This window comes from Myxine glutinosa, chromosome 9 (genome assembly GCF_964187855.1).
Source record: "Myxine glutinosa chromosome 9, kmMyxGlut1.1, whole genome shotgun sequence".
Taxonomy (NCBI): domain Eukaryota; kingdom Metazoa; phylum Chordata; class Myxini; order Myxiniformes; family Myxinidae; genus Myxine; species Myxine glutinosa.
In genome coordinates this window covers 104,723,548-104,751,354 of record NC_136269.1, presented here as the reverse complement: position 1 = coordinate 104,751,354, position 27,807 = coordinate 104,723,548, and the positions used below count along the sequence as shown (strand labels likewise).

Sequence of the window (27,807 nt, the reverse complement as noted above, 5' to 3'; positions counted from 1 at the left end):
GTCTCACTCCCATAAATCATAACACTTCTCACACATGCAGCATACACCTTTCCCTTCAGCTTCAACGACACTCCCCTCCTCGTCAGCACACCACTCAGTTCCCGAAACTTCCTCCATGTACATCTCACTCTAGCAACCGTTGCCGAGTCTGATCCACCTTCTCCATTCAGCATGTCTCCGAGGTAGCAAAATGTTTTCACACCTTCCAGCTTCACGCCGTCTCCAGGATCCAACTCAACATTTCCTCCATCTGCAGCTCCCTCTGTGCACACCTTACATTTGAATGTAGCTGCCACACTAGTTAATGACCCTCTCAGACCACTACATTTTTGATGAACCCACTCAGCGCACATTGTACATTGAATGGAGTTCACTCCGACACCCTTCCTACACACAGCACAGGGCCACTTCCCAGTTCTTTCCACCTCGCCACATGCTTTACCACTTGCCATCACCTTTGTCTTTCCGATATTCACCTTCAGACCTTTTGTCTCCATACATTCCTTCCACTTCTTCATCTTTTCCTTCAGTCCATCCATACTTTCTGCATTCAACACCAGATCATCTGCATACAACAACTCCCACGGTAAACCCTCCTTTACGTTCTGAGCCAGCACCTCCATCACAGCTACAAATAGTAGTGGACTTAGTACCGACCCCTGATGCACTCCCACCTTCACCTCAAACTCACCACTGTTCCCGTCCTTCGTCCTTACAGCTGTGCGCGCTTTTTTGTACATTGCCATCACTACTCTGATCAACCATTCCTCCACTCCTAACTTCCTCATTGCCCATGTCAATACTTTGCGTGGAACCCTATCGAATGCTTTCTCCAGATCAACAAACCCAAGAAACAACTTCTTCCTCTTCTCCATGTACTTCTCCTGCAACTGCCTCACAATGAAAAGCGCGTCTGTCGTTCCTCTTCCTGGCATTAATCCAAACTGCATTTCGTCGATCTTCACTTTCTTCCTTATCCTCCTCTCCAACACCCTTTCCAATATCTTCATTCCATGCTCCAATAACTTTATCGCTCGGTACGAGCCACACTCTAGAGGGTCACCTTTCCCCTTGTATAGAGGGACGAGGGTACTCAGTTCCCAACCCACTGGAATGCGGCCTTCTTTCACCACCAGATTACAGATCTCTGTCATTCTCTTCACACCCCAACTTCCTGCTGCCTTCAACATATCTCCCACAACTCCCGTCGGCCCTCCCGCTTTTCTACTCTTCATTGCTTTTATCGCTTCCTCAACTTCCTTCTCAGTTATCTTCTCTGCCAGTCCTAAAACTGGGTTACTCTCTATGTTGCAATCCCATTCATTCTCTGTATTCAACAGCATTTCCATATATCTTTTCCATCTTCCTTTAATTCCGTCTGGGTCCACAACGATTTGTCCCACTTCATCCTTCAAGCAACTCACCCCAATCACATCACACCTCTCTTTCGCTATCTGCTTTGCAATCCTGAATACTGCTCTCTGACCCTCTTCCGAATCCAAGCGTTCTCCGAACATTTTCCTACATGCCTCCTGCGCCTTTGCTACCTCTTTCCTTGCAGCCTTCTTGGCTGCCTTATAACTTTCATCCTCTGCTGTTTCTGCTCCCGTACTCTTCGCCTTCTGCCACTCCTTGAACTTCTTCCTCTTCTTGTCAATCCTCTTTCCAACTTCATCATCCCACCACCATGTTTCCGAGTGCCTCGGTGGTCCTTTTGTCCATCCACATACCTCACCAACGGCTCCCAACAGACTAGCTTTCATTTAACATCCAACCACTTTCAAGCTCAACCACATCATCCTCTACCCTACTCAGCCTCTCTTTTAATGCCTCCCTTACTGTCACCTCTTTCAACCTCCACACCTTCATTCTCGGTTGGTACGTCACCCGCTGAGCTCTCCTCGCACCTTTCACCCTTATGTCGCAGACAACCAAGTGGTGCTGTGAAACAGCCTCCTCCCCCGGGATCACCTTTGTGTCCCGGAGGTGCCCCCTATCTCGCCTACGCACCATCAGGTAGTCAACGGTTGTCGTCGACCCACCTGACGTGTATGTAACAAGCTTATTATCCTCTTTCTGGAACTGAGTATTACAAATCAACAAATCAGCTCCATCAGCAAACTCCAAAATCCTTTTACCTTCTCCATTTCTCACACCATATCTGTAACCCCCATGAACTCCCTCAAAACCATCCATACTCCTTCCCACATGTCCATTTAGGTCTCCTCCTACCACAACAACTTCCTCATCTTTCACGTTTTCCATCAGCTTCTCTATCGCACACCAGAACTTGTCCTCTTCATCGCTCCGACCAACCTGCGGAGCATATCCCGAGATGACGTTCACCAAGAGCTTTCCAATCATCATTTTCACCATCATCAACCTATCACTCACTCTAGTCACACTCACCACACTGTCTACAAACTCCTCAGAAAACAGGACACCAACACCATTCACGCCCTCCAGGCACCCTTGCCACATAAACTTGTATTTCTGTCCCTGCCTGCCCTTCACCATTCTCACACCACTTCGCTTCCATCTCGTCTCTTGCACACAACATATGTCCACTCTTCTTCTGACCAATACTTCCACCACTTCTCCTGATCTCCCTGTCATTGTCCCTACATTCCATGTCCCAAACCTCAGAAACCGATCTCCACTTCGGGCTGTACCCTGCCCATATGTAGTTGTAATTGTCATGGTTCTCTTTTTGAGGCAATGTTTTTATGGCCGGATGCCCTTCCTGATGCCAACCCTCTTAGTCGTCTCTTATGACATGCAGGGATACGGTGTACCTATTCTAATCCAGGGTACACACTGGGATTTGGCATTGATTGGCATTGATTATGTACATCCTAATTTAATTCTTCCTTCACATTGGGTCATAAAGCTTGGTGTTGGCTTAGTGGTTAGGGTGCCGGCTTAGGATCCTAGGATCCTGGGTTTGAATCCTGGTCGATCGCTGAACTAACACCAGGGGGGTTGACACAGCCTGCATCCTTCCGAGCTCGGCAAATTGAGCACCAGTTCACTGGTAATTCCCTGTATACAGTGCATCCAGAAAGTATTCAGACCCCTTCACTTTTTCACATTTTGTTATGTTGCAGCCTTATGTTGAAATCGTTTAAATTCATTTTTTCCCTCATCAATCTACACTCAATACCCCATAATGATGAAGAGAAAACAGGATTTTAGAAAGTTTTGCAAATTCATTAAAAAGAAAAAACCGAAATATCACATTTACATAAGTATTCATACCCTTTGCTATGACACTTGAAATTTAGCTCAGGTGCCTCCCATTTCTCTTGATCATCTTTGAGATGTTTCTACACCTTGATTGGAGTCCACCTGTGGTAAACTCAATTGATTGGAAATGATTTGGAAAGGCACACACCTGTCTATATAAGGTCTCACAGCTGACAATGCATATCGGAGCAAAAACCAAGCCATGAGGTCTAAGGAACTGCCTGCAGAACTCAGAGACAGGATTGTAACGAGGCACAGATCTGGGGAAGCCTACAAAAGAATTTCTGCTGCATTGAAGGTTCCCAAGAGCACAGTGGCCTCCATAATTCTTAAATGGAAGAAGTTTGGAACAACCAGGCCCCTTCTTCGAGCTGGCCGCCCGGCCAAACTGAGCAATTGGGGGAGAAGGGCCTTGGTAAGAGAGGTGATCAAGAACCCGATGGTCACTCTGGCTGAGCTCCAGAGATCCTGTGTGGAGATGGGAGAAACTTCTAGAAGGACAACCATCACTGCAACACTCCACCGATCTGGGCTTTATGGCAGAGTGGCCAGACTGAAGCCAAACAGTTCAATCTTGGTTTCATCAGACCACAGAATCTTGTTTCTAACAGTCTGAGAGTCCTTTAGGTGCTTTTTTGCAAACTCCAAACGGGCTTTCATGTGTCTTTCACTGAGGAGAGGCTTCCATCTGGCCAGCGAAAATCATTGTTTTACTTCCTTCTGTATTCCCACTATGTGTGTTTATATTCACTTTATAAATTCACTTGGTCTCTCGGTAAGCTGAGTGTCTTGATCGAGGGTGTTATACACGTCCGTTAAAGGACAGATCTGGTTTGGGCGATTATTGGTCAGGGCAAGACTGTCTGCGTCCAGCTATTTCGTTCAGTCACTAATTAGTGTAAAGGGACGCGTGGCACTGATCAGCGCAGCACATTGATTGACTCGGATGTTCCATTGGAGCTAGGTAACATGCCAAAATGCCCGTGATCCAGCTTAAAACGATCAAATCAGTTGGTCGTCGCGCCCGCTTTGACATGGTTGGTTGGGATTCGGACAGGGAAACTGGGCCGACCCGACCATTGAAACAATATGATTTAAACCATTCAAGATCACATCCAGGGATACCAAAATAGGATTCAAGGATGGTTTACTGGCCACTAATTCTGTATATAACGGTCATTTGTGTTAAAAGCAGCTGATTGGTCTTGAAGTGTTAGAATTGTAGCTGTCAAAAGCAGTGTTCGAATTATGCACAAGGACGAGATCATGACTCAAATGCACAACAATTATTAAATAATGCGTATGGGGACACAGGAGGTGAAAATGCAATCAACAGACAGAGATAACTGGACGCGCGCTTATAGCCTAAATGGACAGTAACAGTTTCTCGGTTATGTTGATATTAACTTAACCCAGGCAGACTCATTCAGGAACACAAGACAAACAGAAGAAAGACAGTGTAACAACAACAATGTGTGGTGCGTGTGGCCTTTCCTGGAGCGCGATACAAGCATGGCATTGGACGCTTCTCCCGGTCTCACCTTTCTTCTGATCTCACCCTTGGTTGTCCGTTATTGTGCCGATGGCTGTATGCTTACTATCTGAGGGGGTCTCGGCTGTGTGGCTCAATCTTTGTGTTGTGTGAACGATGGCTGGGTACTCTGGGCTGTGTCACTGTCTGGATGGGCGGCTGCTCTCTGCGGGTCCCGCACTCTGATTTTTAGAGAGGAGTGAGTTCTGTGATTCTGGCTGAAAGAGAATGAAGAAAGCACGAGGCGCTTTCATCCAGCCTCGTACAGCCGGGCCTTCCCTACCCTCCCCTCCTGCATGGGTCTTGCACATGCACTTTCGATGTCCTGGTTGTGTGAGGTAGCCCAGATGAACAGCTCTGTTTCTAAAACTCTGTGGTTGAAGCTCAGTGGTAACACATGTGGAACAGCCATTTGTAGAGTATTTCATGGTATAGAAGTACAAGGGGGCTGATTTCAGATGAAACACGGATGGGAGATGGGGAAAAAGAGAAAGGCATGAGGATAAAGGGTGCCAGGGAATCTAACTGGAATCCGATTCTGGTCGATGCTAATTGGGGTCTACAAACACATATGCTGGCACTCATTAGGATAAAACTACTGAATAATTAACCCCTAGGTCATTTTCACAACAGTATATTATCCTGAAAGCTGGCAGCAAATTGCTGATTACTGAATGAAAGATGGAGTCAGTGGACAGGGAATTTTAACCTGATTGAAATGTTTATCAAAAACAGAAAACAAAGCCCAGGTGTTGGAGTTGTCCATTATGCGAGTACGGTCATTGTATTGTCGCATCAGTCGACGTATCTGACAAAGGTCATCTGTCGTGCCAGGAGCGTTCACTACTCCTGGAGATTGCTGAGGTTACCAAATTCAAACTGCATTCAATTAACTGTTCTTTACTATTCACAAACCCACAAGGATCGCTCCAATCCGAGGCCGAACCTGGCGGTGCAATGTGCGGGAGGTGAAAGGTGGGAAAACGGCTGTTCTAGTTAAAACGGGGTTTATTCAAAGAAATACAAGGATAAGGGCAGACAAGACACCATTAATAAATAAACGGATGAACCAGGTGGTCGACAGACACAAGTAGGAATGAGGGGACACGCAAACTTATGTATAAGGAGAGAAATAACCCATTATGGTGCCAAATATAAATACCAGGACACGCACAACAATGGGGAATGAGCAAGGGCTTGAGAAAGGCATGAGCTGGTTTGGGGTCCGGTATGGCCTGTGCAGGCTGGTGTTGCACAGGGCTGGAGGATGGTGTTGAGATGCATGGCAATGAGGAGTGTGATGCTCCCTCTGCAAACGTCCGTTTCTATCTCCAACTCTAACTTCAAAACTGACGTGCTCTGCATGGTCATTGGTCACGGCTCTCGTAAACCTTGGGACCACCTTCATGCACGGAGGGTCCCTATCATTGGCCGCCTGCGGCTATGGGCGTGCCATCTTCTGAGCCTTCCTGCCCCATTAGACGGACCCAATACAATCTAGCCCCCAACCCTTCCTTCCATGTACTGCATGTCATGGTAATGCTGTAGAACGCTTTTGCTTTAACAGGTGAATTGGTGTAATGGACGACTAATGTAATACGAGTTCTTCCGTCCCCTCTCATCCTCTGGAATTTGAAGAAAGCATCTGTTAGTGTTTGGTCATGTGATCTAATATAGGATTCTAACTTCAGTGACAAATGAAGGAAGCAAATGTTCTCAGTTTTTTGAGCAGCATTAGAGTTTGAAAGGAGATGCACATGATAATTGTGGACATTATAAACATGATAATTAGGTTTCCCTATATTGCAAAATGATGTGAATCAACACACTCGCCTCAGCTGCCTTGCTTAGGTTTGAATCCCGACCCAGCTATAAACTGTCATCTTGGTATTTTACAGGCAGGTGATCCATCCTATGTGTGCCGTCCCTCAGATGGACGTTAAACTTGGCATTCCGTCTGCCAGCATAATATGGTGGACGTTAAAGATCCCATGGTGTCCTTCACAAAGAGTAGGCGAGCTGATGCTTCCTGCAGCCATGTGCTGCATACGAAAGAGGAAGAAGCGGAATGGAGTAATTTGAGGGATGTGGACAAGATTGCATGTTTTTAGTATTTTGACTAATTATTACCTCCACCACCTAAAGTGGACTGAGGTTATGTTTGCAAAACCCCATGAGACCTTGCTGTCATGATGTATCGTACCAAATTTGGTCCATATCGCTCAGGTAGTTTTTGAGTAAAAAATGTTTAAGTGAATATTTTCGATTAGGGGATGGAGCCCGTGACCCCCTTTCCAGGGGAGATACGGCCATAGGGAGCACAACTTAAAGTTAGAGCATGGTGCCGATGCCTTGTGGCGAGTTTGGTCTGGATTTGTCTGACGGTTTCTGAGAAGAAGATTTCTTAATGAAATAGCAATATTTGTGGCAAACCCCCTGTATAGGGGGTGCATCCAGATGGGGAGCACAACCTCATGAGACCTTGCTGTCCTGATGTATCATACCAAATTTGGTTCATATTGGTCAGGTAATTAGAGAAGATGTTTTAGTCAAATGTTAATGGGCGGATGGACGGACGGATGGACAGACACCGGGACCAACTCTATGTGGTTATTTTGGAGAATTAACTTAAAAAGGCCCAGAGAGGAGCTGGCACATGTACATTTCATCTATCTATAATTCCAGTAATCTCTGTGTGTTTGTTTGTTTGTACGTTTGTTTGTCTGTGACCGCTGTTTCTCGACAACCACGGGTCCGATATACTTTAAACTTGCCAGGTATATTGCTGGGGACCCGAGGATGTGCCTTTTCAAGGTTTCATATTAATCGGACAATTACTTACCGAGCTATGTCCAAAAAACGATTCAACCAATCAGAGAGCAGCGAGCTATCGCGTGTGCCGAACGTGGCGAACACACTCTGCCTCGGATGGCACATTTGAGAGCGTATTCATTTATTTCCCGTCGGCAAACTATGTTGGCGCTATGTTGGCGTTAAACGATGTTTTAAAACTAATTAAAACCCCGGGGGGATTGTCACTGTACTCGCAAGCCGTTCGCCGTTCGCTTTGGCGTTGCGAATGGACCAAAACATTTCATGCACCAAACCATTTCATGTAAAGCGTTCGCCGTTCGCTTTGGCGTTGCGAATGAACCAAAACATTTCATGAACCAAACCATTTCATGTAAATAGAGGGGGGGGGGGGGTTGTCACCGTACTCGCACCCACGTACCCACGTACCCACGTACGGGCATTGCACCCACGTACGGGCATGCCCTAGTCTTATATAAACACATTACAAGTCATTCTCTGAATATGATAAATTTCATCGGACGTCGGTGCTACCGAAGCAGTTTATTGGCAAGGGTCTTGTGGGTGGTTTGCCATTGCTTTCCCAGGAGTACTTGGGGCAGGAATTTGGAATTTGGCCAGGGATCTCTAATGTCCGTCAACTACTGCCAGCAGAAAGTCCATCCGAGGGACGGCACACACAGGTAACGTCCATCCGAAACACCGGGATGGCAGTTTATAGTTGGGACGGGATTCGAACCCAGGCTAGACAGCTTAGAGGCGAGTGTGTGTATTTCTAGGCCATCCTGACAGCCCCACAAAGTTATTAACCTTTTAATATAATTTGTTGGGACATTGCACTCATATATACACAAAGAATTAAGTTAAGCACCCCCCCCGTTTTTTTACAACCTCGCACATTACAAGTTTGTTGTCGTCAAAACAGTGTAATATACCCATGATATTGCTATATTTTCTGGAGAAGTGATATTATGGTCACATAAAAACATAACAATCATGCCGTTTTCAATATTTTATTCTGAATAATTTAAGGTGAAATTTTTTGGGAATTTTAGGCATATTTTCACCTCAATTTAAGTATGGAGCTATAGGTCCATCACGGACAGTGTGGATGACGTTTATGTTTTCTAACGTACAGTCATTGTTCTGAGAAGACCTCTAGCGATCTTTGCGTCAATAACGTGTGTAGGACCCACGTGATCGGATCACTGACTCAACCAATCACTTTTTTTCACTTTGATCACTCAATTTCATCAATGGATAATTGCTAATGTCATACCAATCATTATTTGATCTCACATACCTTAGAATATATGCCAATGTATACATATACACAAAGAATATATATTAGGGGGTGCTTACCTTAATTCGTTGTGTAGGGGTGCTTAACTTAATTCTTTGTGTATAGATGATAGACAGATTAACACAGTAAATGGGATTTGAATCTCTCCCTCACTCTGTCTGTCATCTGTCATCTGTCATCGGGCATCAGATTTGAATCGGGCATCAGATTTGAATCTGTCATCCCATCATCCTGAGCCAAGTATTTAAATACTAACTTCAAACGGCACACATTTAAATACTAACTTCAAACGGCACATATTTAAATAATAACTTCAAACAGGCACATATTTAAATACTAACTTCAAAGAGGCACATATTTAAATACTAACTTCAAACAGGCACATCTATAAATTCTAACTTCAAACGGCACATATTTAAATACTAACTTCAAACGGCACATATTTAAATACTAACTTCAAACGGCACATATCTAAATACTAACTTCAAACAGGCATATATTTAAATACTAACTTCAAACAGGCACATATTTAAATACTAACTTCAAACAGGCACATATTTAAATACTAACTTCAAACAGGCACATATTTAAATACTAACTTCAAACAGGCACATATTTAAATAATAACTTCAAACAGGCACATATTTAAATACTAACTTCAAAGAGGCACATATTTAAATACTAACTTCAAACAGGCACATCTATAAATTCTAACTTCAAACGGCACATATTTAAATACTAACTTCAAACGGCACATATTTAAATACTAACTTCAAACAGGCACATATTTAAATACTAACTTCAAACAGGCACATATTTAAATACTAACTTCAAACAGGCATATATTTAAATACTAACTTCAAACAGGCACATATTTAAATACTAACTTCAAACAGGCACATATTTAAATACTAACTTCAAACAGGCATATATTTAAATACTAACTTCAAACAGGCACATATTTAAATACTAACTTCAAACAGGCACATATTTAAATACTAACTTCAAACAGGGACATATTTAAATCCCAACTTCAAACAGGTACATATTTAAATACTAACTTCAAACGGCACATATTTAAATACTAACTTCAAACGCCACATATTTATATACTAACTTCAAACAGGCACATATTTAAATACGATCTTCAAACAGGCACATATTTAAATACCAACTTCAAACAGGCACATATTTAAATACTAACTTCAAACAGGCACATATTTAAATACTAACTTCAAACAGGCACATATTTAAATACTAACTTCAAACAGGGACATATTTAAATACTAACTTCAAACAGGCACATATTTAGAAGCTAACTTCAAACAGGGACATATTTATATACAAACTTCAAACAGGCACATATTTATACACTAACTTCAAACAGGGACATATTTAAATACTAACTTCAAACAGGCACATATTTATATACTAACTTCAAATAGGCACATATTTAAATACTAACTTCAAACGGCACATATTTATATACTAACTTCAAACAGGCACATATTTAAATACTAACTTCAAACGGCACATATTTATATACGAACTTCAAACAGGCACATATTTAAATACTAACTTCAAACAGGCACATATTTAAATACTAACTTCAAACGGCACATATTTATATACTAACTTCAAACAGGCACATATTTAAATACTAACTTGAAACAGCACATATTTAAATACAAACTTCAAACGGCACATATTTATATACTAACTTCAAACAGGCACAAATTCATATACTAACTTCAAACAGGCACATATTTAAATACTAACTTCAAACAGGCACATATATAAATACTAACTTCAAACGCCACATATTTAAATACTAACTTCAAACAGGCACATATTTAAATACAAACTTCAAACCCTTCACATATATAAATACTAACTTCAAACAGGCACATATTTAAATACTAACTTCAAACAGGTACATATTTAATTACTAACTTCAAACCCTTCACATATATAAATACTAACTTCAAACGGCACATATTTAAATACTAACTTCAAACGGCACATATTTAAATACTAACTTCAAACAGGCACATATTTAATTACTAACTTCAAACCCTTCACATATATAAATACTAACTTCAAACAGGCACATATTTAAATACCAACTTCAAACCCTTCACATATATAAATACTAACTTCAAACGGCACATATTTAAATACTAACTTCAAACGGTACATATTTAAATACTAACTTCAAACGGCACATTTAAATACTAACTTCAAACGGCACATATTTAAATACTAACTTCAAACGGCACATATTTAAATACTAACTTCAAACGCCACATATTTATATACTAACTTCAAACAGGCACATATTTAAATACTAACTTCAAACAGGCACATATTTAAATACGAACTTCAAACCCTTCACATATATAAATACTAACTTCAAACAGGTACATATTTCAATTCTAACTTCAAACCCTTCACATATTTAAATACTAACTTCAAATGCCACATATTTAAATACTAACTTCAAACAGGTACATATTTAAATACTAACTTCAAACAGGTACATATTTAAATACTAACTTCAAACGGCACATATTTAAATACTAACTTCAAACAGGCACATATTTAAATACTAACTTCAAACGGCACATATTTATATACTAACTTCAAACAGGCATATATTTATATACTAACTTCAAACAGGCATATATTTAAATACTAACTTCAAACGGCACATATTTAAATACTAACTTCAAACAGGTACATATTTAAATACTAACTTCAAACGTCACATATTTAAATACTAACTTCAAACGGCACATATATAAATACGAACTTCAAACGGCATATATTTATATACTAACTTCAAACAGGCACATATTTAAATACTAACTTCAAACAGGCACATATTTAAATACTAACTTCAAACAGGCACATATTTAAATACTAACTTCAAACAGGCACATATTTAAATAGTAACTTCAAAGAGGCATGTATTTAAATACTAACTTCAAACAGGCACACATTTAAATACTAACTTCAAACGGCACATATTTAAATACTAACTTCAAACAGGCACATATTTAAATACTAACTTCAAACAGGCACATATTTAAATACTAACTTCAAACAGGCACATATTTAAATAGTAACTTCAAAGAGGCACATATTTAAATACTAACTTCAATCAGGCTCATATTTAAATACTAACTTCAAACGGCACATATTTAAATACTAACTTCAATCAGGCACATATTTAAATAGTAACTTCAAACGGCACATATTTAAATACTAACTTCAAACAGGCATATATTTATATACTAACTTCAAACAGGCACATATTTAAATACTAACTTCAAACAGGCACATATTTAAATACTAACTTCAAACAGGCACATATTTAAATACTAACTTCAAACAGGCACATATTTAAATAGTAACTTCAAAGAGGCATGTATTTAAATACTAACTTCAAACAGGCACATATTTAAATACTAACTTCAAACAGGCACACATTTAAATACGAACTTCAAACAGGCACATATTTAAATACTAACTTCAAACAGGCACATATTTAAATACTAACTTCAAACAGGCACATATTTAAATACTAACTTCAAACAGGCACATATTTAAATAGTAACTTCAAAGAGGCACATATTTAAATACTAACTTCAATCAGGCACATATTTAAATACTAACTTCAAACGGCACATATTTAAATAGTAACTTCAAACGGCACATATTTAAATACTAACTTCAAACAGGCATATATTTATATACTAACTTCAAACAGGCACATATTTAAATACTAACTTCAAACAGGCACATATTTAAATACTAACTTCAAACAGGCACATATTTAAATAGTAACTTCAAAGAGGCATGTATTTAAATACTAACTTCAAACAGGCACACATTTAAATACTAACTTCAAACAGGCACATATTTAAATACTAACTTCAAACGGCACATATTTAAATACTAACTTCAAACAGGCACATATTTAAATAGTAACTTCAAAGAGGCACATATTTAAATACTAACTTCAATCAGGCACATATTTAAATACTAACTTCAAACGGCACATATTTAAATACTAACTTCAAACAGGCACATATTTAAATACTAACTTCAAACCCTTCACATATATAAATACTAACTTCAAACAGGCACATATTTAATTACTAACTTCAAACCCTTCACATATATAAATACTAACTTCAAACGGCACATATTTAAATACTAACTTCAAACTTCAAAACAGGCAAATGTACATTGGACTTGAGGATGTCAATATAGAAATGAAACTTATGGTAGATTTTCTATCACTCATAAAATATATAATGAATTAATCACTAAGGAAATCACTACCACTCTTTTACATGATTAGGAAGAGAAAATAAGATGAAGCTTTTGACTCCAATGTCTTGGAAAAAAAACAATAAAGGAAAGGAAATTGAAGGCAGAGTTAATGTGATAAACAATGGTGCGTTCAGCCATAACAATCTTGGAAGTGAACACCATTTCCTGTGCTGTCTTGGGTGCACCAGCCATAATGGACGCACTGGTTATGAGATGTAGCTTGGGTTCATTTGTTTCTTCAATACGAGGTGTTTTATCACCGGATCACACATGTGGAGGTTGGACATTGTGGGGGACCAAAACATGTTGCAAGCTGTGGACACGCACCATACACAGCAGTTACCAATCCCTCTGAATGTTTAGGTCAAAGATGCCAGAAAATGGAACTCTTATCACATTGAATTGTGCTGGTTTGCTCTAGCAGGCAAAGGAGGACATGATGGTCGACTGACTGATCTTGGCCTTGGATTGGGTGACAAACGTTTCCTTGGCACACAGAGACTAGACATAAGTGTAATTGCATCTCGATTCAAACACCATTAAAAAAAAATTATGCCTCCGCCCCCGAAGGTGACCGAAGGCGTTATGTTTTCGGGTTGTCTGTCCGTCCGTACGTGCTAAACCTCGTTTTTCTCAGCAACCTCTCCTCTCTCAAACCTCTCCTCTTTCCCAAGTAAATACAAGACCTATTTTTCCAAACGCTAACTCTTGATAAGTTTTCTTTTTATCTTTATCACTAATGTTGTTGGATGTTCATTTATTAATTAGTTTATATTTATTATATAATTTTTCCAATTATTTGTTGAAGAACTTCATGAAGCTGATGTTTTTGCGGTCCTCCCTTTCCCTCGCGGTCCCCCTGTGCTGTCTTTCCCTCGTGGTCCCCCTGTGCTGTCTTTCCCTCGTGGTCCCCCTGTACTGTCTTTCCCTCATGGTCCCCCTGTACTGTCTTTCCCTCGTGGTCCCCCTGTACTGTCTTTCCCTCGTGGTCCCCCTGTGCTGTCTTTCCCTCGCGGTCCCCCTGTACTGTCTTTCCCTCGTGGTCCCCCTGTGCTGTCTTTCCCTCGTGGTCCCCCTGTACTGTCTTTCCCTCGTGGTCCCCCTGTGCTGTCTTTCCCTCGTGGTCCCCCTGTACTGTCTTTCCCTCACGGTCCCCCTGTGCTGTCTTTCCCTCGCGGTCCCCCTGTACTGTCTTTCCCTCGTGGTCCCCCTGTGCTGTCTTTCCCTCGCGGTCCCCCTGTATTGTCTTTCCCTCGTGGTCCCCCTGTACTGTCTTTCCCTCGTGATCCCCCTGTACTGTCTTTCCCTCACGGTCCCCCTGTGCTGTCTTTCCCTCGCGGTCCCCCTGCACTGTCTTTCCCTCGTCGTCCCCCTGTGCTGTCTTTCCCTCGTGGTCCCCCTGTACTGTCTTTCCCTCGTGGTCCCCCTGTACTGTCTTTCCCTCGTGGTCCCCCTGTACTGTCTTTCCCTCGTGGTCCCCCTGTGCTGTCTTTCCCTCGCGGTCCCCCTGTATTGTCTTTCCCTCGTGGTCCCCCTGTACTGTCTTTCCCTCGTGGTCCCCCTGTACTGTCTTTCCCTCGTGGTCCCCCTGTGCTGTCTTTCCCTCGCGGTCCCCCTGTCCTGTCTTTCCCTCGCGGTCCCCCTGTGCTGTCTTTCCCTCGCGGTCCCCCTGTACTGTCTTTCCCTCGTGGTCCCCCTGTACTGTCTTTCCCTCGCGGTCCCCCTGTACTGTCTTTCCCTCACGGTCCCCCTGTACTGTCTTTCCCTCGCGGTCCCCTGTGCTGTCTTTCCCTCGCGGTCCCCCTGTGCTGTCTTTCCCTCGTGGTCCCCCTGTACTGTCTTTCCCTTGTGGTCCCCCTGTGCTGTCTTTCCCTCGTGGTTGTCAGCTCTTTCACGAGCCTCGATTCAGTATACAAAAAAAAAAAAAAAAAAAAAAAAAAAAAAAAACCCCAAAAAAAAACCACATGTCCAATTGAGACTAAACTTTCAGGGTAAGAGCGACACCATGTAGAATGTTTTTAACGAAAATGGTGATGTCATAGGTCACGTGGTATAGCAGCCACCTCGGATTAAACGCCAAATAAAAAAAAATTCTCGGAAACTGCTGAATGGAAACATTTGGAACTTGGCACATTGTCAAGTACTCCCAATGGGGAACAAAAGCATCATAATGATGACATCATCAGTGAAGTGCTGTACCAGCCATAAATGTTTTCATCGAATTCCTTATCCTAAAAATCTGAAATTGCATGCACATGATCATTGGCCCATTTGTATTGAAATATTAAATTTATGACATCATAGGTCACATGGTTTGCTAACCATGGTCACATGGCTAACCCCCGCTCTTGCAGGGAAAATGGCCTTAAAATGCATGTTGTTGTTGTTGTATAGGTCACATGGTTTGGCAGCCACAGTGGATTTAACCTAAAACCCTAAAAAAAATATTCTTCCAAACCACTCAATCGATCGACTCGAAACTTTACGTGTGTCATCGACTGGGCATGGCGATTGAAAGTTTATCACAAAAACGTCATTGGTCACGTGGTGTGGCAGCCATATTAGCTTGAAAGCCAACATATATAAAAAAAAACCCTTCTCCAAAACCGCTTCACCGACCGATGTGAAACCTGTCATGTCTGGTAAAAATGTTGATACTTGAGAACAGCTCAAGGGATTTAAATCAAACTTGTTTATTTTTAAAACAGTCAACGAGGGCATCTACCCGTTGTCACGGGCAGGGAAGACGCGGAGGCATATTGGCGACATAGTCAAAATAGTTACGTTTTTTTCAACTGTTCAAGTTTTCCTTTCCTCAAACTTCGACATTTTCTTTCATTTAGCCACTGCTGCTCACTTCTTCCCACTTGCATCTCGATTCGCAATCCATTGTGTTTTTTTTAATTGCTCAAGTTTTCCTTTCCTCAAACTGTTGCATTTTCTTTCATTTACCCACTGCTGCTCACTCCCTCCCTCTTGCCCTGCCAGCGTTCTCTTCTCTCCCTCATGCTGACCTTAAAAGGCTGAGCTGTTTTACCACCCGAGCAAGGGGAATTTTTTTTGAATCCCTGCCACCCCCGGCACACCCTTTTCTCCACAGTCCGTTTCAAAAATCCGTGAGCAACGGAAAATGGAAGAACATAGTCACTTTGTCGTACCCACTTTCACTACACCTCTCCACCCACCGGCCCCTCGTCTCCTCTCTTAACCTCATCCTTATCTCCCCTTTTTATGTCTCTTCATCCAAGATTGTTTTTCTTCCATGTCCCTCTTTTCTCCATCCTCCTCCTTCTCCAGCTCTCTTTTCTGTCCCTCCCCGTCTCATAATTTCCACATTTTTATTTTGCTGCCCCACCCACTGGCTCTGGAGTCCTCAAGAGCCTTTTCTCCTTGTCGGGTCATGGGAAAGGGGAAGGAATGGTAGTGGGGAGGGAGGTGGTAAACGAGAGAAGAAACTGAGCAATAGGAGATGGACTAGGTTGTTGAACATTATGGGGAAAATGTGTAATGGTAGGGGGAAATGGCAGAGCTACTAGGCGTCAGAAGGTCTCGGCATAAAAAGGTCAAGCCATTGGAAGAGGTCAAGGTCAACCAATAAGGTATTAACAGGAAAGGACAAATGGACGGGGAATTTGTGGAGATTGTGGCAGTGAGTGAACTGGCTGTTGGAGATGGTGAAGGTAGCATGAAGACAGACGGACATGAAAATGGACCTGGGAAAGAAAATGGTGATGAACGTTTTGAAGGTGATCATGCCATATCTCAGCCACAGAGACGACGGAGTGATGCTCGGATCTTCAGTTCTTTCCATGATTCTGAGTGAGTTGGGTTGATGAGGGAAACAAGGAGAGGGCTGATGGAAAGATGTAATCAGGGGTCAGAAAGTCGATGGGTTGTGTTGTAACACAATAAATGTCAAGCAAAACAGATTTATGAGAGTTGGCCTGGATTTATACAATTATACCTTAGCCTGGATATACGTATGAGTGTTTGCTTTTAATTTGAAAATATCATCTGTTACCATACCTTTTTTCTTTTCTTTCTTCAGAAATCTCTATGCAGGTGTCTTCTGCAGAGCTAAGTCATCTTCTATACACCTAAGTTGGTGTGTTCACCCTCCCATCCAGTTTCCACTGTTCTTTTCACTCTGTTATGTCCTCAACGTTCTATGTTCTAACTATTCCATGAGCCTCGACTCTGAACACAAATAATATCCCCTAGTGGGCTGATGGTCATCTCTTGAAGTTGTAGTACAGACCTCTGTTGTTGCCCTCCTCCTCCTCCCCATTCCCTTTGGAAGCACCCCTGATACCCTGGGAACTCCGCTAATCCAAAATTGAAAAATGTAAGACCAGGCGATCCTGCGGACCATCGAGTGGAAGGACTTATGGGGTTTCAGAGCAATCGGTTTGTAAATAATGGACGAGTGAGGATCCCAAGTTAAAAAATCCGAGTTTGAGCGATCATGCGGGATACTGTCTTGTATTAATGTGTTAAGATTCAGAACAATCAGCAGGTGATAAGGGAGGAGTAGCAAAAATATCAAAAAGTTAATGGATGGACAGACAGACATCCGGACATCACAACCCATTTTATAATTCATTTCTTCCAAATCGAGATATGACCTAATAAGGTGTCTTATTCTGTATAAACATGAGACTTAATTTTCCACTTCACAAGAGGTCCTTGAAGTTGACCCCATTTGTAGTTAATTTATTCATCTATGTCTCCATAAAGGCCATATGTGACTAACGTTCCAGTTTGCTTCTGCAAACAATCTCTGACAGAGGATGCAGTCGTTTGAACTCCTTGGATTAACAGTCTACCATGACCTTTTTTGGTCAGTCTACCATGACCTTTTTTGGGCTGATCGCATACCCATTCTGGCCTCTAGAGCAGGGACACACCTTTAAATCTTTGCAGAACTAAGTATTTACTTTGGTGACTCATCTCCTTGTACAACTACTTCAACTGCAATGCCATGGAGTATGGAGTCCTCTGGGGGTTGGCCTGCCGCATATCATATTGTTACGGAAACGGAGTACGGCGCTCCCCCTTAGCGGGGGGGGGGGGCTTAATCCCCCTTCTATTTGCACTGGCCGTCTCCGCTCCTGAAGCTGCCCAGCTCCCTCCACGAGGCAGGTGAGCAACCCCGTTCGAGACCGCGGACAAGATGTTATTTGCCGAGCGGATTAGCAGCCCGCGGCTCGAACCATTAACAAAGACTCAACCCAATCCTGAACGTTGGCCAAATCGTGATCGAAATCGTGCCAGCGGAAGAAAAGAAGGCAGAGTAAGGAGGAACAGGAATTTATTACTACTATTTACACAATCAAAGAAACCAAAGGAGATGGAAAGATACGAAAATAATTTACAGAAGAAGAAGAAGAAGACAGTGCAATTCTACTTATACAAGCTTAACTTATTCCAAGGGACAACACAGACAAACAGACGACATTCAGACTTACACGAGTGGGGGATGAAGGCAGGAACGAATGGCTGGAAGGAGAGGAAGGTTCAGGTGGGACTGCAGAAGGGCTGGGCCGGGAGCGAGCAGCCGCCGACTCTCCACACTCGGGTCCTCACGGCCGGGATGCTCGCAGCAACACGTCGGAGCTTGTCGTGGCAAGGCTGGTTGCAACAGCGTCTCCCTTCCCAGAGCTGTGAGTATTCGGGCTCCTTCAACTCTCTGGCTCCCTCAATGATTTCGTCCTTCACTTCTTTCACCAAGCAGTCCCTCCACTGAACTCTTGCGCGCATCTCTCCTGGTGGGGGCTGATGCAATGGGTTTTATAACCCCACCCTCTTGAGCCATACCCACTCATCCTTGGTTGGTCGGCAAGGGCTTTCCTGGCTCCACCCTCTGATGACGAGGTGTGGGCCACGCCCATAATGTAGCTCCTCCCCCTTCTTCTCCGAGGCTTGACCACGTGCGTAATGGAGGCAAATGCAGTTGGCAATTGAAAGGGGCGATGGTGATGCCAATAACCCCACCCAATGCAACGGTGTTCGCGGTGCTGGCGCTTTTTAGGAGGCCATGGGGGTGTCGGAGGGATCCTATCTTATTCGATTCGGTGCAATGCAGTGTCAACTAATGGGAAACAGAGCCTTATACTGACATAGAATAAGAAATAACTATAGAGAGGTCTATGATTTTCTACGTGCATGCGATGGACTAACTAAAAGGACGACCTTTGACCTTTCACACAAAACGGAGGTATTTACAAGAATTACTATTAGAGGGTCATCTATCTATAATTCCAGTAATCTCTGTGTGTATGTTTGTATGTTTGTATGTTTGTATGTTTGTCTGTGACCGCTGTTTCTCGACAACCACGGGTCCGATATACTTTAAACTTGCCAGGTATATTGCTGGGGACCCGAGGATGTGCCTTTTCAAGGTTTGAAATTAATCGGACAAGTAGTTACCGAGCTATGGCGATTTAGCCGTTCGCCGTTCGCTTTGGCGTTGCGAATGGACCAAACCATTTCATGTAAATAGAGGGGGGGGGGGGGGGGGTTCTGTGGTCGTTGCGAATGGACCAAACCATTTGATGTAAATAGAGGGGGGGGATTGTCACCGTACTCGCAAGCCGTTCGCTTTGCCTTTGGCTTTGCGAATGGACCAAACCATTCCATGTAAATAGAGGGGGGGGATATAATTTTAGATATATATATAGTACGGGCATGCCCTAGTATTTACAAACACAGGATTCTCAAATCCGCAACAATATTCATGGGTTCCTGGAAACGCTGCAATCCCAGTCGTTCAGGCCAATTGGAGTTGCTCAACAGTCGGCTGAGGTGCAAGCTTGTTCTTCATCCAATTCCAACGCAGACAAGTCGGTGACCTAACATTAGTCTATCAGCTCATTTATATGGTCTTGTTCCACCTACTCTCACAAACTATTTGTGCCTCACAAACCTGATCAAGCCACACCGGCTCATCCAGCAACACAATCCTGGTTACCCTCCGCGAATCCAAGATAAATAGTCAACTCCATTATTTTGTCCCTCCTCCTCTTCTTACGATCCCCTTCCTGAGTCTGTTTAATCATGTACTTCTCGTTAATCTTGTAAAATAGCGGAAAATGAGGCTCACGGAGGAGATTGCCTGTGTATATTGTGCAAAATCCTCCCAAACACCATCTCATTATCATCTGTTCCTATTCTTGATATTGTCGCGCGAATCCCTCGGTTAATACTCACTTGATGATGACCCAAACGGACTTAAATGGAGGCGACGATCAATCACGGATTCGACTACGCTAGCACAGGAGGAAGAATGAAGAGGAAGAAGCGGCAAGCTCTTACCTGACGCCCCAACGGCAGCCCTCGATCCTGCAGGGAAATGAACTCAAATGGGAATCCGGGGTAAAATGTACAAAAATAAAGATTTATTATGCGGAACCCGATACAAAGAACGCGACGGAAAAACTAATTCTAAATTGGGACGTCCCCACACAGATTTCAAATACAAGACAATGGGAGAATGAATTAAATAAAAGAATCGTCATGTTGTGCATTCGTGGGTGCAATCTTATCTCAGGCTGTATGTGTGATGTTGGTCAGGCTCCGTCCGGCTCCGATGTTGGCGTGAAGCAGGCCTCCGTCCGCCTCGCTCATGCCCGGGACGTCGGTCGCACGGGAGGTCCCGTCTGCTCGTAGCACCACGCCTCGCTCCAAGCTCGAAGCACCGCTCCAAGCACCGAGCACCGCTCCAAGCACCGAGCACCGCTCCAAGCACCGAGCACCACTTCAAGCAGCGCGACAAGAACACCACGAAGACGACGAACCACCAGGAAAGAACGCCAGGAGGAATGCAGGGAAGAAGACCATAACCGAACAGGGAAGAACGCAGGGAGGAAGCCCCAGAATCGAACACACCGAAGCACAAGCACCCGCACAGAACCCAGAGTGAAGAGCGGAAAATGCCCGCGAACCACCCGTTTTGTCTCCCGTGGCCTGACGTCAATTCTGGCACGTTCCAATCAGTCCCTCCCTTCTTTGTGATATTTCCCGCCTTTTCACGTCACCGGCACTTGTTCTCCAACTAGCGACCTGCTTTTAAGTAATGTTTTGGCGCTTCCCGCCCTGATTGGTCGAGTGTTCGTGCCTTTCGTACTGATTGGCCGAGGTGTCCACGGTCGGTGGCCAATCAGTGCGCTGCTCCCTTCCACCAACCAATCACACGTTCCCTAGGCATGGCTATTGCTTGCCTTACACGATGCTCGTTGCTAGGCCAGCTGGTGGTGTGGCTGGCTGCGGCCCCATGCGGTGGTGCCCCGATCTGGCTTCCTGCCTGTTCTCTTCCAAAGTCATTGTGGTGGAGGGGAATTAATTAATGTGTGCACTAAGGGACCTATCTAAGTGTCTATATGATTGCGTTGCCCTAATGGACACTGCATTGCTCACAGAGAGAACGACAAACCAGGTAATTTTACCCATAATCCCTGTACCAATTAGCATGCCGCACCCCCTCGTGGCGGGGACACAGATAGCACTTATTCCGACATCCGGGCTACATACAGAACTTATTACAGGTAGATTCCCTATCACGACAGTCGAGTACCTACCTATGCAGATCTACCTGGCTCTAGATATTCCTCTACCCCCCTGACATAACAATATTTTCTCCTCTTATTGACTCTCCTGTCCTGTCCACCTGCATGTCTCCATATTTACTTGGTCCGATTTTCCAGTCTGCATACATGTTCCTTGTATACTCAGCCTATTTAATTACCTTTATCCTGTCTGTATGTCTCAACTTATGCTACATGTATGTTCATTGCTTCCCCATATCTCTATCCCAGCTTGTATGTCTTCTCCCTCTCCTCCATCGCTGTATCATTGTCACCTCTCTATCATTCACCTCTTCTATGAGCCGTGATCTTAAAAAAAAAAAAAAAGGATTCCAGTAATCTTGAGAGCTTTAGATTCCACAGAATCCAGGAGAGACAGATGTGAGGCAGGAGTGCCAGCCCAGAGGGGAGAGCAGTACTCCATCAAGCTGCAAATGAAGCCTTTGTAAATTGATTAAAGGTCCGATTTGCAAGATGGAGTCGGCGACTGGCTTTGGAGGTCAACTTTAAATGTGTGGTTTTCCAAAGAAGGATCATGGCTGTTGGTGAGGTCCAAAATTTTAAGTGACTAAACTTCTTTAAGATGATTGTTAAAGAAGTATATGGCAGGACTTGCCAGACAATCTTTTCGGAGAGACAGAGTGAGAATGTGAGATTTGTCAGGATTGAACGACATGTTGTTGGTGTAGAATGAGCTGCTGTCTGCCTATCTGAAGGATGAGGGAAGTTACGGCAGAGGATGGAGTCATCAGCAGAGACATAAAGAGGATTTCCTAGAGAGTCGAAAAGATTGTTGATTAAGCTTTGGAATGGGAATGGGCCCAAGACAATGCTTTGGGGGTACTCTAGCCTTCACAGGGAGGGGATATGAGAGGATCCTGTTGAGAGTCCTGCGTTGGTTATGAGAGCAGAGGAAGTTAGTAAGCCAAGTGTGGATTTGGCCTTGGATGATGATGATGATGATGATGATGATTTCGTTGATTGAGAGTTTGCGGCTGTATCCATCTTGTCCGCCCCCTTGTATCCACCCCTTGCTCTCATTCTTTCCCTCATTCCTTGTCCCTCCAAGTCTCCCTCTATTTTGTCCCTCAACCCTGCTGTTAGCATGGGCTTGTTCTTCACCATTGGCTTGCCTTATGCAGGCCCCAGTGGGTTGGGAACCAGTGTTATCATTCCCACATATTGGGTGGGATACTATATCTGCGATAATCTATATTCTTGCTGATTTGCACAAGAATTAGGTTTTCCCGGTTCTCCTAAATTCCATTCCATCTTGCTGGAAGTTGTATTTCAATGGCTACTCTCAAAAAGTGGATTGACGTTGATCATCCTATCAGGTTCCCCTGTGGAAGTCCACATTTCTTGCACAAAGGGCAGGAGTACGAGACTGTGGCGGGCACAAGGGTCAATAATTCCACGCACCAGTGGGTGGTGCGAGCGTCCAGGCGGGGAACTGAAATACATGCCCCGCCTTTCGGCCGATCGGCCATGCCCTGGGGCAAGGCGTGGCCTCGGGACATACCTGCGGGCTCTAAGCTCGAGCCTGCCCAGTGCTGATATGCGAGCTTGTAATAAAGACTCTTGTTTGTATCCACGCGTTGTGGCCTACCTCTCTGGCAATCGAGTTGTGTGTGCACAGCACCACACTGGTGACCCCGATTGGTTCAGCCGTTGCTGACCCCCGAACGCGCCATGGCTACCAACGCCATCGCAATCAAACTCCCGGAGTTTTGGGAAGCGCAAGCCGACGTTTGGTTTGTGCAGGCCGAAGCTCAATTCCAACTCCGGGGCATCACGGCGGACGAGACCAGGTACTACCACGTGGTCGCCGCCCTCAGGCCCGGCACTGCCGCCCGTGTCGTGTCCATCCTTCGGCGCCCGCCGGGCGACCACAAGTACGAGGCACTCAAACGTCTCCTCCTCACCACGTTCGGGCTCACGAAGGTCGAACGTGCCGACCGCCTCCTGGACCTTCCCGCCCTCGGCGACACACGACCATCCGTCCGGATGGATTTCATGCTGTCCCTGCTTGGAGACCAGCGCCCGGATTTCTTATTCCGAGCACTTTTCCTACGCCAGCTACCTGTACAGGTGTGCCTCGCGCTGGCCGGTTCCAAAATAACGGAACCCCGTGCCCTGGCTGGAGAGGCCGACAAGTATTTCGCGGCCTGCGACACGCGGTCGGTGTACGGTGCTGCCGTAGTGGATCCCGGCGCGGAGGCTACAGCGCCCCCTGCTTCCCTCGTGGCCGCTGCTACGCCCCGCCCACTACCGCCGCCGCCACCACCACCGCCGCCGCCACCACCACCGCCGCCACCACCACCGCCGCCGGCACGGCCGCCGCGGGGGCCACCGCCGCAAACCTGGTGCTACTACCATGCCAGGTTCGGCCGCAAGGCTAAAACGTGTCGCACGCCGTGTTCTTTTGACGGGTCGGGAAACGACCGGGCCGGCGCTCACTTGCGGCCATGAGCGTCGGCCATTCCGGCAGCCTCTTATTCATCACGGACACCTCATCCGGGTGCCGTTTTCTTTGCGACACGGGAGCGCAGGTAAGCGTCCTCCCTGCCTCCGCGTCCGACAAGCAAGCCGCGGGCCGGGGCCCCGCTTTGCTTGCCGCCAACGGTACACCCATCCGCACATTCGGGAAGTGTTGCCTCTCACTGCGGTTTGGAGGGCAGCGCTTTCAATTGTCGTTCGTCACCGCCAGCGTGCCAATGGCCCTGCTCGGCGCGGACTTCCTATGTGCACATGGGCTGTTGGTCGACGTTAAGCGCAGATGTCTCATCCAGGCCGAAACCTTCAGCTCGCTCGCTTGTTCGCTGAGCGGCTCGTTGAGCGGCTCATCGAGCGGCTTGCCAAGCGGCTTGCTGAAAGGTTCCGTCCCGGCAAGGTTAGTCTGTACGCTTCCGGCAGCGGACGAGTTTACCCGCCTCCTCTCCAGTTTCCCGGCCCTCACGCGGCCCACCTTTTCAGCGGTGGCCGTCAAACACGGGGTGGAGCACCATATCCCCACGGTCGGGCCGCCGGTCTATGCCGGGGCACGCCGCCTCGACCCCATGAAGCTCGCCGTGGCGAAAGCGGGGTTCGCCATGCTGGAACGGCTGGTTATCGTGCGGCGCTCCAACAGCGCTTGGGCCTCTCCTCTGCACATTGTGCCGAAGCCCGGCGCCGGATGGCGGCCGTGCGGTGACTACCGCCGACTCAATGATGCCACCACCCCCGACCGCTACCCGGTCCCGCATATCCAAGACTTTTCCACCCGGTTGGCAAACACGACCGTGTTCTCCAAGGTGGACCTCATCCGGGGCTACCACCAGGTTCCCGTACAACCGGACGATGTCCCAAAGACGGCCGTCATCACCCCTTTCGGCCTCTTTGAGTTCCTGTGGATGCCTTTTTGGTTGAAGAATGCGGGCCAGGCGTTCCAGCGGCTCATGGACAGCGTCTTGTGCGACGTACCTTTCATCTATGTCTACCTGGACGACATCCTAGTCGCGAGCGCGTCCCGGGAGGAGCACCTGTTCCACCTCCGCACGCTTTTCGAACGCCTGGGCCAGCATGGCCGGATCATCAACCCCGCAAAGTGCCGCTTCGGCGTCGCCGCCATCGACTTCTTGGGAGCACCGCATCACCAGGCACGGGGCCATCCCTTTACCGGCCAAGGTGGAGGCGGTCAGGGATTTCCCGCGCCGCCGCACGATCAATGGGCACCAGGAGTTCCTGGGCATGGTCAATTTTTACCACCGCTTCGTGCCCCACGTCGCCCAGCTCCTCCGCCCACTGCACGAGGCCCTCCGGGGGAAGGCGGGCAAAGGTGACATCGCCTGGTCGGAGCTGATGGCCGCGGCGTTTGTGGGCGCAAAGCTGACCTTGGCCAATGCCACCATGCTGGCGCACCCGGCGCCCGATGCACCGATCGCCCTCACCACCGACGCGTCGGACTACGCGGTGGGCACGGTGCACAAGCAGTGGGTGCGTGGTGCTTGGCAGCCCCTGGCGTTTTTTAGCCGGCAGCTTCGCCCGCACGAACGCCGCTACAGCACCTTCGGCCGCGAGCTACTCGGGCTCCACCTGGCGGTCCGACACTTCCGCCATCTGCTCGAGGGCCGCCCATTCACGGCTTTCGTTGATCACAAGCCCCTTGTGTTCGCGATGGCCAAGGTCGCCGAGCTATGGTCGGCCCGGCAGCAACGTCACCTCTCTGCCGTGTCCGAGTACACAACGGACATCCGTCACGTCGCGGGTAAAGACAACCCGGTGGCGGATTGCCTTTCCCAGTCCGTCGCGCACGCGGTCCACCTCGGGATCGACTATGCCCGGATGGCGGAGGACCAGACCGCCGACCCAGGCGTCCAGGCCTTGCGGACCGCCGTCATGGGCCTCCGCGTCACTGAGGTGCCGTTCGACGTCGCGGGCGCGGCCCTCCTGTGCGACATCTCCCTCGGCCGGCCTCGCCCCATCGTGCCCGCTGGCTGGCAGCGCCCGGTTTTTGACGCCATCCACGGCCTGTCCCACCCAGGCACGAAGGCCTCCCAGAAGCTCGTCGTGGCGAAGTTCGTCTGGCATGGCCTCGGGAAGGACGTCCGCGACTGGGCCAGGACGTGCCTCGCCTGCCAGCGCGCAAAGGTCCACCGCCACACCCAGGTCCCGTTGGCCCCGTTTACGGTGCCCGAGCGTCAGTTCGACCACGTCCACGTCGACTTGGTGGGACCTCTGCCCCCCTCGTGGGGGTTCACCCACCTCCTCACCATGGTGGACCGCACCACACGGTGGCCGGAGGCCGTGCCATTGGCGGCGACGTCTGCGGCTGATGTGGCGCAAGCCTTCATCGCCACTTGGGTTGCCCGGTTCGGTGCCCCCTCGGACATCTCGTCCGACCGCGGCCCCCAGTAATAATAAAGCTCTGGGCTCCAGAGCTCTGGAGCTCTGGAGTAATAATAAAGCTCTGGGCCGCGGTGGCGCAAGGCCTCGGGGTGAAACTACACCGCACCACGGCCTACCACCCCCAGGCCAACGGCCTGTGTGAGCGCTTTCATCGCTCGATGAAGGCCGCGCTCCGGGCCAGCCTCCCCGACGGCAGCTAGGCTGATAGGCTCCCCTGGGTCCTGCTGGGCCTCAGGACGGCGCCCAAGGACGACCTGCGCGCGTCCTCGGCGGAGCTGGTCTTCGGACAACCGCTGCGGGTACTGGGCGAATTTATCCCCGACTCCACGGCTCCTTGGTCCGCGGCGCAACAGCACTCCACCCTGCAGGAGACCGCCCGGAGGTTCACCCCGGTGCCGACGGCACACCACGGTTGCCCGTCCTCCCACGTCGCCCCGGAGCTTCGCACGGCGGAGTACGTTTTCGTCTGGCACGACGCCCACCGGGCACCGCTACGGCCCCCGTACGACGGGCCCTTCTGCGTGCTGGAGACCGGGGACAAACATTTCACCGTGGACATCGGCAGTGCCCCGGATCGTATCTCCGTGGACCGCCTCAAGCCAGCCCACCTCGATCTGGACCACCCCCCGGCGGTCAGACCCCTGGCACCCCCCCCCCCAGCCCCGCCGTCCCGCTACCCCCCAGCCCTGCACGCATCACCAGGGGACGTTTCGGCCGGGTCATCCGGCTTCCCTGCAAGCTCACCCTTCAGGTGCGCGGGAATTCTGGTCGGGCGTGTGTGGCGGGCACAAGGGTCAATAATTCCGCGCACCAGTGGGTGGCGCGAGCGTCCAGGCGGGGAACTTTAATACATGCCCCGCCTTTCGGCCGATCGGCCACGCCCGGGGGCAAGGCGTGGCCTCGGGACATATATGCGGGCTCTAAGCTCGAGCCCGCCCAGTGCTGATATGCGAGCTTGTAATAAAGACTCTTGTTTGTATCCACGCGTTGTGGCCTACCTCTCTGGCAATCGAGTCGTGTGTGCACAGCACCACAAGACTAAGTTTATTAAATTCGTCATCACTGGCCTTAAATTTAACATCCACTAACTGATGCTGGCAGATGGG

The 27,807-nt window shown here is 46.8% G+C and overlaps 1 protein-coding gene across 3 annotated transcripts in view; it reads left to right on the top strand.

Annotated features, from left to right (window-relative positions):
- Window positions 1–27,807, top strand: part of LOC137435146 (LIM and senescent cell antigen-like-containing domain protein 1) — an 80,195-nt gene that overhangs the window by 17,510 nt on the left and 34,878 nt on the right. The window contains exon 1 of one of the 3 annotated variants that reach the window (XM_068128672.2): window positions 16,633–17,051. The exons of the other annotated variants lie outside the window; for them this stretch is intronic. Coding sequence (XP_067984773.1) covers window positions 16,852–17,051 — 200 coding nt within the window. The 5' untranslated portion in view covers window positions 16,633–16,851. Of the gene's footprint in view, window positions 1–16,632; window positions 17,052–27,807 lie in introns of those variants that run through there. 3 annotated transcript variants of the gene reach the window in all.